General features: G+C 42.2%; 1 protein-coding gene across 1 annotated transcript; it reads left to right on the top strand.

Moving 5' to 3' along the window:
* The first annotated feature begins 1,871 nt into the window (after positions 1 to 1,871).
* On the top strand, positions 1,872 to 10,349 carry Triml1 (tripartite motif family like 1). The gene is made up of 6 exons (XM_005362555.3): positions 1,872 to 2,297; positions 2,622 to 2,717; positions 4,463 to 4,693; positions 6,304 to 6,326; positions 6,505 to 6,602; positions 9,811 to 10,349. Exons 1-6 carry the CDS (start codon positions 1,872 to 1,874, stop codon positions 10,347 to 10,349), a joined length of 1,413 nt encoding a protein of 470 aa, XP_005362612.1.

The following is a 10,349-nucleotide window of genomic DNA, read 5'->3' as shown; positions in this document are numbered from 1 at the left end:
CCAAGGTCCCCATGCCCCCAATTTACTCAGGAGATCTTGTCTGGCACAGGTATTATCTTACGAAGCTCATAAAAGATAGGTGTTTATTTGGAAGAAGGATGTGCAATGGAATAGTAGTGTGAATTGGAGGCAGAACATGCCAGTCTCCTAATTCCAAATTGGAATGTGGGCTCTGTGATGCACTCCAATTCAACTGCGAGACTTGTTCCAATGACTCCTCCTAGGCCGGGGTGTGAATTACATCGAATGCTGGGAGCATTTCTTAAATCTTTTTTCCTAGAATGGCATTTAATTTAGAGTTATTGCCAATTTATTTTTGGAAAACTCTGGCTTGTGAGTAATTCCTAACAGTGTGGACGCTGTGTTCATGTAGCAGCTTGAAAGTCACCTCAGCCATAATGCTTTTATGGTGCCTCATGATGCCACCTCAAATGCTGGGGACAATAACACAACTCTGTGATGGTTTGGTTAAAGCCTCGTTATTGAAAACGGTGTATAAAAGACATATGTTTAAAACATTTGAATCAATGTCTTTACCCTGGATCTCCACCACCAGGCCGAGAAGTGATGGGTCACTGACTTTGGAAAGGTGAGTTTTGGTTAGTCATTGTTGAAGATAAGACAACACCTAAAATCCTATTGGAAGTGAATGGGAAAAGAGGATCAATTCTTAAAAGTCAGAGCACAAGGTTAATGGGATAACTTCGATATTATAGGCCTACAGAAGGTTGCCAAGCCAGAGAGCAACAGGTCAAGAGTATAAACAGAGTCTGGTGAACGGAGTGGATCTTAGGAAACACTTTCTGGCAAATAGCATATGAAAAAAGGGCATGAGCAGAAGGGACTCATGGGCATAGGACACTGTGAGTTTATACAGCACTTGGCACTAATCATAGAGGTCACTGTACAGAATGCCATACATTTCCTTTTTCATAGACCGAAAGAAAAATGTCTGCCCACGTGATTCCTGCCAAGTAAGAAATGAAAGAGAATAAGGTGGTTTGTGGCTCGTTTGAACATTACTGGAAGGTAAAAACCAGCAAACAAAATTATGCCATGATATAGTTACTTCTATCCATCTCGTAGTGCAAAGGTCTCTTGAGGTAACGTTTAAGCATATCAATTGAACTACTTTTAATGGCAGAGGGATGAGTGAGCATGTGGGCTTTCAGGGCTGAGAGGTAAGTCTAAGAGTTAATTCATTGTTTGCCGAAGGTCAAGGAATAGTTCAGTGGTATAGTTCTTCCTTTGTTAGGATGAGTACAATCAAACAAATGTACTGAGTTCCTGATTACTGTGCTGAAAACTTAAGCTTTTGTCAAGGAGAAAAAAAGAGCTTATTGATAAAAGGAATATAAGTTGCAATATCTTCTTTCCTAATTAATTTTTTTTTTTTTTTTGGTTTTTCGAGACAGGGTTTCTCTGTGGCCCTAATTAATTTTCTTGAGTGCGGTCTCCTGAAGGATTTAAAGCAGACTTCCTATTCAGGGAGCAGAGGCTGCCAGAGTCTTTGTTCTGATTTACACTAACTAGTTAATCCTCTGTGCCCCAAACCTATATGTTTGAATGGTTTCGTGGCGCTTATGTACAGGAACTAACTACAAAATCCCAACTATATTGGATGCCCAGCATCTAGCGTGTGGCATGCGCAGAAGTGATTCAAATCCAAGTTTGGGGCTGGTGATGAGTCGGTGTGCAGGAGTTCCACATTAAGTCACAATTGGCTTTGTGCTGGAGAGCGCATAGCATTTGGTGTAATCAGGCCCAGAGGAGAGCTAGAGTTTCTCGTAACAACAACACAGCACCTGATCACCCAGTTGTGACCGAAGAGGATTCCTGTGATCCTAGACTAGAAGTGTCGCCTTGTCGTGATGTCCATCCAAGAGAAGATATCCACAGCAGATTTGATGGAGTGCCTTCGGGAAGAGCTCACCTGTTTCATCTGTTTGGACTATTTCAACAGTCCGGTGACCACCGAGTGTGGGCACAGCTTTTGCCTGATGTGTCTCCTCAAGAGCTGGGAGGAGCATAACACACCTTTATCTTGTCCCGAGTGCTGGAGGACTTTGGGAGCCCCTCATTTCCAAGCCAATGAGCGACTGGGGAGACTGGCTAGCATTGGCAGGCAGTTGAGATCTCAGGTCCTGCAGAGTGAGGATGAGCAGAGCAGTTGTGGGAGAACGCCAGGAGCCAGCAGGGTGTTCTCTGATGATGAACAGAGTGTAGTTAATTTCTCAACACAAAGTCATGGCATGAACAGGGCATATTTCTCCAGCGAGGCCGAGGAACAACACAAAGTAAGTTGACTTGCTCAGTGGCAACCTCAGAGCGCAGAACTGGTCCTTTCCCTTAATTCTCATAGTGGTCTTTGTTGGTGATAGCCATGGGCATATATCTTCCGAATAGCACATCACACACTGGCGCTTGGATCCTACTTCCACCGTTTCTTTGAGAGTCTCAGTCATCTTCCAGTTGTTGGCTACTGGCCAATCAACGTGTTGTTAAAGTAATACGAGAGGCAAATCTTTACAGCGTACAAGAGCACAGCATCTATCTAGTGACTAGTTTTCCTGATCTTTTCACCATCGGGTACTCTGCCAAGGGGTTTCTTTCTACTGCAGGAAAAACTCCAGGACATCATCAACCTGTTACGGAAAAAGAAGAAGGAAGCTCAGGCCATACTGAACCACGAGAAGGAGCGAGTGATGCTGTGTAAGGTCAGTGTCTGTCTGATGTTTGGGCTTGTGTGTGAGGTGCCTGGTGAAACACGAGGGAGAGAGGACCACCGTGAGTCCTGCTTTGGGGCTGCCTGGCTCTGTGTATTCGCCTGGGGACAGGACAGTTCTGCTCAACTTCTCTCATCCCAGGTAGATTTACGTTTCCTTCTTTATCTTCCTTGGTTAGCTGCTGTGATGAATCTGATTAATATTATTTAAAATACAAGCAACAGATTTGCAAGACAGGATGGAAGCCGGTTTTAAAAGCGAGTCTCTCAAATGCTTAGGGAAAAACTGTATGCAAATTAAAAGCAAGTAAAGCGGAAGGGACAATAATGGCATAATAGTAGATTGAATCGTACTGGAACGAATGCCTAAGGTTAGTCACAGATTTGGATTTCAATTGCCTAGCAGTTAAAGCGAAGAATTAAATGTTTAATATGGCACAGTGTAGACATTAGGGCTGGGGAGGTGGTTCAGTGGGTTTAAAAAAAAGCCCTTGCCATGCTAGTCTTATGACCTGCGTTTGGATATACAGAACCTGCTTAAAAGCTAGAGGACAAGTATTTGTAACTCTGTGGGAGGCACGGGTGTGTGCGTGTACACCCACGCGCGCGAGCGCGCACACACACACACACACACACACACACACACACACACACACACACCTATTTCCTCATGCATTTGAAGTGAATATTTGAATTTCCCAAAGACTCTGAGGACATTTCTTCATTTGAGGCATCCTCTCCCTGAGTAACCCAGGCTAGATTTGAACTCATGATTTACCTTTTCCTGTCTTAGGCCCCCTAAGTGCTGGAATTTCAGGTGTGCTGTACTACCATTCATGGCAGACTTTGAGTTCTTTTATCTTATTTGTTTTGGGAGACATGATCTTGCTGAATGATCCTGGCTGGCCATGAATTCGCTGTGTAGATGAACAGGCTGACCTCAAATTTTGCGTCCATCTTCCTGCCTCTGCCTCTGCCTCCTGAGTGCTGGTTTTATATTCATGTGCCACCATGTCAGCTTAGATCTAGAACGTAATGGTAACTTTTTGTGATGTATTCCTTGCATGGTATCTGATGCCAAGTTTATTTTTAAAATCAATATATGTCTAATAATGTACACATTCATCTTTCACATGTTTTCTCTTTTTGAGTTTCATTTATTTTAATACTTGTTTCCTTTTAATTTTAATTTTCTTTTCAGTTTTTTTTTCTCTTTTAAATTTCGTTTTATTTTTACCGGTTGTAGTGGCACTTATTTTTAATCCCAACACTCTGAAGGCAGAGGCAAGTGTATCCCTGAGATTTCAAGGCTGCATAGTAAGTTCCAGAACAGCCAGAGTTACATAGTCAGACCCTGATTCTAAAAACAAAACGAAACAAAAAGCAAAAGACCAAACTTTTTAATTTTATTTTCAAACAGTGCTGATTACTACATGTCAGACTTTGTAATTCTTTTTTATTTCTTTTTTTTTTCTCCTTTTTTTTTTTGGTCCGTTTGCAGTAGAAAAGACAGTTCTTAGGTTAGAAAATCTGATAGTGTTGATTACTGTGGCTGTACACATCTTTCAAAACTTTGCTCTTTATCCACCTAGTCAATATAAGGTATGCATTCTAGGAGTGTTTCTGTTGCTAACATTATGTGTGTGTGTGTGTGTGTGTGTGTGTGTGTGTGCGTGTGCGTGCATGGGCACGAGCGCATGGGCATGCTCGAGCATTGATGTGCACATGCGATAGCAGGAGGAGACAAAGACGTGTAAGCAGGTCGTCGTGTCAGAATATATGAAGATGCACCAGTTTCTGAAGGAGGAGGAACAGCTGCAGCTGCAGATGCTGGACAAGGAGGAGAAACAGAACATGAAGAAACTGAGAGACAATGAGATCCACCTGACCCAGCAAGTCAGACTCCTCAACAAGATGATAGGACGGATGGAGTCCACCTGTCAAAACTTGACCTTAGAGTCTTTTGAGGTGAGGCAAAATTCAGGAGGATGACAGGGGAAATTGATGGAAAAAAATATGAATAGTGACCCGCAGTATTTCAATCCATAGGAATTTATATTTTCCGGTTTTCATCTGAAAAATTAAGTTCTGCCTGAAAAGTAGTTTTCTTAAGGAATTGATTTTTCTGGGTATGATATATTCTTCAAAAGGAGGAGAAATCAAACAAGGGGGAAAAAAAGACAAGCTCAGAGATGACTGTAGCTTCTTCTGGAGCTGCCTGTGCAAACTCAGCTTTGTTTAGTAATTCATTATTTATTGGTAGCTAGTGTGGATGGTCAATTTAGTCTCCTCAAAGATCTGGGGAGGGTGAGCAAGAGTGTCACAGCCTAGAAGTGATTGTCACCTACAAAACAGATCTGGAGTAGCAATATTTACTAATATTTACTAATTAGACTCATGGCAGTTAAGGCTATCTGTTGGTCCTACAGCTAAGAGGGGACAGAACCCATGTGTCCTTGTGTCAAGCCCACTATTCCATCTTTGTTTACTTCCTCCCTAAGGTATGGCACTCATAATATCCCAGTCATAAGCCATGAGACCCACCTCAGCTTCACGTTCACTGGCGCTCAGATTCTGCAGAGTGCTGTCTAATTCTTTGTCTTCTGAATGACTAAATGACATCAAAAACCAGAGCATGGACTTGGTCTCAGCTCTCGCTGAGTCATTTTTCTGAGTCATCTGAGTCTCACCAAGTCATCTCCGGTTCTGGGACATGACATTATTATTTGGCTTCATTATGAACAAGAGAAAGGGACTTAGAAGTCCCAGTGTTCTTTGAGCCATATATAGGCTGCTAATGGTTGCATAGGGGTGGGAGAGACATTTTTTTCAATGAGGTAGTCACTAGTAAGATGCCCATGTTTTGTACATAATCTCTAACCCATGCCCCCATAAATAACCCTAACTAAACTCATCGGGTCATAAACAAACAAACAAGTAATGTGAGTAGAATTGCCGACACACTGGGAAGAGGAAGGGGTTGAATAAGAGGACAGATCAAAACCCCTTATTTACATATATGTATACATCAAAATATATTATATCCACGTGTGAAAGTGTCAGGATGCAATCCATTATTATGCATACTGAATTTATGCAAATAAAGTTAAAACACATTTTAACAAAGACTTTAAGAGACAAGAGATTGTCTAGTGGGTAAGGTCACTGCTGCCAAGGCTAACCACCTGAATTCTGTCCATGACTGGGATCCATGCGGTACAAGGACAGACTCCATTAGCCGTCTTCTCACCTCCTATTTGTGCTGTGGCCAGGCACTTTCCCTATATACAAATAAGATGCTATTTTTTCTTTAAAAAAAAATCAAAAGCATGGATGTGAAAAGAGAACAAACGATTTTTTGGTCAGTGTGAGAATTACCTCATGTTCATCAAAACCCATCCTTAGGAGAAGCTGGGGCTTTATACTCTTCTGCCCTGTCTGTCACACCCTCTCGCAGTGTGCTAGGACCATGGAAGCAGATTGTACAAAACTACCAAAACACTGTGACGAAAATGGATTTGGTGCTCACTAGTGATTGACATGAGCAGCTAGTAACCTTCTTGTTTTTCTATCCTTAGGAAGTCAGAGGAGCCATGGACCGGTAGGTTTCCATCACATCTCCAGCATGTGGCCCATAGGGATCTAGTATTGATGAAATGATAATAATGTGGGGATGAGGATGTGGATGTTGTTGGGGAGAGATGATATGGATCATGAGGTTGGACCAGGCCATGTTGCATGCGTCAAGGAGAGAATGAGGCTGTCTTTTCTCTTGGAAGGTGTGAGTCACTGTTGCTTCAGTGTCCAGAGACCACCGTCACGGAGCTGAGCCTGTGCCGTATCACTGGGATGAGAGAGATGCTGAGAAAATTCAGCAGTAAGTCCACCTCCTTGTCACACGTCCAGAGATTTCCATAGTTAAGTTCAGCACATGTTTTGGGCAACACTGAGCTCATGGGCAGCTTCTTCTGCCATAAAATATTCTGATACAAGGTTCCCAGGTCCAGTACCCCTGAACTAGTGCCGAGCACCAAGTTACAAACACTGCCTGTGCTCGAGCCAAAAGGCAGAGAGCTTGCTTGCTGTTCTGTGAGGCTCTGCTTGTTGTGACTAGGTCTTGGGTCCTGCTTTTGTCACCTTGTTCTGTGATATGCACACACCACACAAACAATAATCCTCAGGGAGAGGATCCTGCCTTGTCAGCTCTCTTCCTGTTAGGATAAACGCTGGCTTAAATGCTTTTGTTTTAATCTTTGTGTGCAGGCAGGCAGTGGTGTGTGTGTGTGTGTGTGTGTGCACGCGCGCACGTGCGTGCACGCACACACAGGTTTATGTTCCATTTAATGGATATAGAGGTCACATGACAACCTTGGGTTAAGTCTTTGACTCTTTGTTTAAGGCAGGTCTTTCTATTTGTCACACCTAGATGCTCTGGGAATATATTTGACTAGAAGCTGTCTAAGTTGGATTGTTATCTGTAATGGTAAACTAACACCATTATTCAAAGATGGGGGTATGTGTAGCCTGATTCATATTGGGATAGGGGGGTCCTGAAGTTACTAGGTGCATTGATTGGAGAGGATGTGTGTACACAGTGCATGCAGATGAAGGAACTAGAATGTCCAAGTACATTATTACAGGAGGGTCTATATGGGAACAACTCAAAACCAAATGGGGTCCTAAACCTGCCTGCTTTTTTGCCTGCTTCAATGAGGGCCAATGATCCCATCTGGGGTTAGAGAAATTTTGGAGCCTCTCATGGACTTCCTCACAGGTGGGTGGAGATAAAGTGCTCCCAGTAGCTCACATATGCTTTATGGCATTGTCACCTTGGTGCTAACACACACAAAGCTGCATTTGACCACGGTGCACTGAAAAATAGGAATTATTTTTATAACAAGCAATGATTTTGTAATCTTAGTAAAGTTGATCTCTTAAGGATTTTATTTTTCTTTTTAATTTCTTTTTATTTAATTGTCGTGCACTTATTAAACAAGGTCTCATACATCCTTGGCTGGTCTAGAACTCCCTGTGTAGTCAAGGGTGACCTTGAATTTCTGATCTTCCTAATTTCACTTCCTGAGTGCAGTGACCACAGGTTTGTTTAACCACACCGGGTTTTGTGCAGTGCTGGGGTTTGAACCCAGAGCTTCGTGCACATTAGGCAGGCATTCCACTAACAGTGCAATGCCCCCAGGCTTCCTTTCAAATTGATTTTCTTTTTTTTTAAATATTTGTTATTAGCTGTGTGTATTTATGTGGGCCTGTGGGGGGAGGGTACACATGAATTCAGGTGCCTGAGAAGGGCAAAGCTGTTAGGTCCCCTAGAGATGGCATTTCAGGAAGCTGTGAGCCACCAGATAGGAGTGCCGGGGATATAATTCAGGACCTCTGGAAGAGCATCATGTACTTTAAACCTTAGAGCCATCTTTCTAGCCCTTGTTATATTTATTTATTTATTATTTGACAGAGTCATGCTATGTAGCCCAGACTGACCTCAAAGTTATGGCAATCTTCCTGCCGCAGCCTTTTGAGTATTGGGATTACAGGCCTGTGCCATCTTGGCTTGGGTTAACTTTTAAATTTTTATTATCATTACAACAATTATTACAGCATTGGGGATTGCACCCAGGGCATTATGTATTGTAGATGCTAAAGAAGTACTCTGTCCCTGAGTTATATCTCTATAACATTTTTTAGAAATTAAATAATTAATTGTAATAATGGAGACAAGGTCTCATAGAACCCATGATGGCCTCCAATTCACTATGTAACTGAAGATGACCTTAAATTCCTGCTTTTCTTGCCTCCATCTCCTGAGTGCACAGATTATAGATATATGGCCTATGGCCACCATACCTAGCCAATATGTATATATTTATATATGTATATGCACACATATATATTTAATAAAACTATATTTATATAATTATGTATTTCATACACATGAAAAATTATGATTGATACAATGATGAAATGCAATAATACATAGAAAAGCAGGATTTGCATTTAGAAAGAGTCCAACAAATGTTAATGAACAAATTTACAAATATAATTAGCAAATGTTAATGTCTCTCTCTTTTCCAACCGCAAAAATTCTGCTATGGCTAACAGCAAGGGCATCTTTGTATGGACAGATAACCTAAATTCTGAAACTGTCCACTCTAGGAAACCAATTTCCTTACACTTCCAGGTTCCTCTCACCCTGGCAAGTGTGCAGAGTCTCTGTATGTGACTATTCTATCTCTTCTGATAGCGAAGGGGGCAGACAGGGTCTCATTACATATACCTGGCTAGCTTTAAACTCATGGAGGTCCTCCTGCCTAAACTTCCTAAATATTGGGATTACTGACACACGACACCAAGTCTAACTAGAGATGGACTTTTTTCTTTCTTTCTCTCTTTCTCTCTTCCTTTCTTTTTCTTTTTCGGAGACAGGGCTTCTTTGTAACCCTGACTGTCCTGGAACTTGCTTTGTAGACCAGGGTGTCCTGGAACTCACAGAGATCTTGCCTATACCTCCCAAATGCTGGGATTAAAGGTGTGGGTCACTACCACTAGGGTGGACTTTTTTCTTTTCTAAAGAATGCTATCTCAGCAGATCCACTTCAATTACATTTAAAAACATTTTTGTTTATTTTGAAATAGGGTCTTATACTATAAACCAGGCTGCTCTTGAACTCACTACGTGGAGCAGTTTGGCTTCAATCTTGGTTCTAAAACCAGATATTGCTGTGTAGCCCAGGATATCCTTCTATTTACCTTGTAGTCCAGGCTGGATTTGAACTCATACACTCTTGTGTTAGGTTTATAAGTGCTGGAATTGCTTGCCTAGCTAACACCCAAATTACATTTAAAGAATAGATTTAGCTGGGCTTGGTAGTTGTGTCTAAATCCCAGCACTGAAGATGCTAACACAGGAGAGAACTGCCGAATTCAAGACCCAGCCTGGGTTGCTTAGTTATGTTTTATCTCAAAAACAAATAAATAATAATAGGGCTAGCTATTAAGGATTTAGTTTAATATTAACATATATGGGTGGTTCCTAAGGATGTCCAACCATTCATTCTTTTCTCTTCTTGCAGCAGATGTAACTCTAGACCCAGCCACAGCCAATGCCTACCTAGTTTTGTCAGATGATCTGAAAAGTGTGAAATATGGAGGAACCAGACAGCAATTGCCTGACAACCCAGAAAGATTCGATCAGTCTGCCACTGTGTTGGGAGCTCAGATCTTCACCTGTGGGAGGCACTACTGGGAGGTGGAAGTGGGGAAGAAGACTGAGTGGGAAGTGGGCATCTGCAAGGACTCTGTGATCAGAAAGGGGAATCTCCCCAAACCCCCTGGGGACCTCTTCTCACTCATAGGGTTAAAAATCGGTGATGATTACAGTCTCTGGGTTTCATCGCCTTTGAAAGGTCAGCATGTCCGAGAGCCTGTGCATAAGGTCGGTGTGTTCTTGGACTATGAGTCCGGACATATAGCATTCTACAACGTGACGGATGAGTCCCTCATTTACAGCTTCCCATCGACCTCTTTCCATGAAGCTCTCAGACCCATCTTCTCCCCTTGTCTTCCAAATGAAGGGACAAACACAGACCCTCTTATCATCTGTCACATCTGA

This window comes from Microtus ochrogaster, linkage group LG7_11, assembly GCF_000317375.1.
Source record: "Microtus ochrogaster isolate Prairie Vole_2 linkage group LG7_11, MicOch1.0, whole genome shotgun sequence".
Lineage (NCBI taxonomy): Eukaryota > Metazoa > Chordata > Mammalia > Rodentia > Cricetidae > Microtus > Microtus ochrogaster.
This window is presented reverse-complemented; position numbering and strand designations above follow the sequence as displayed.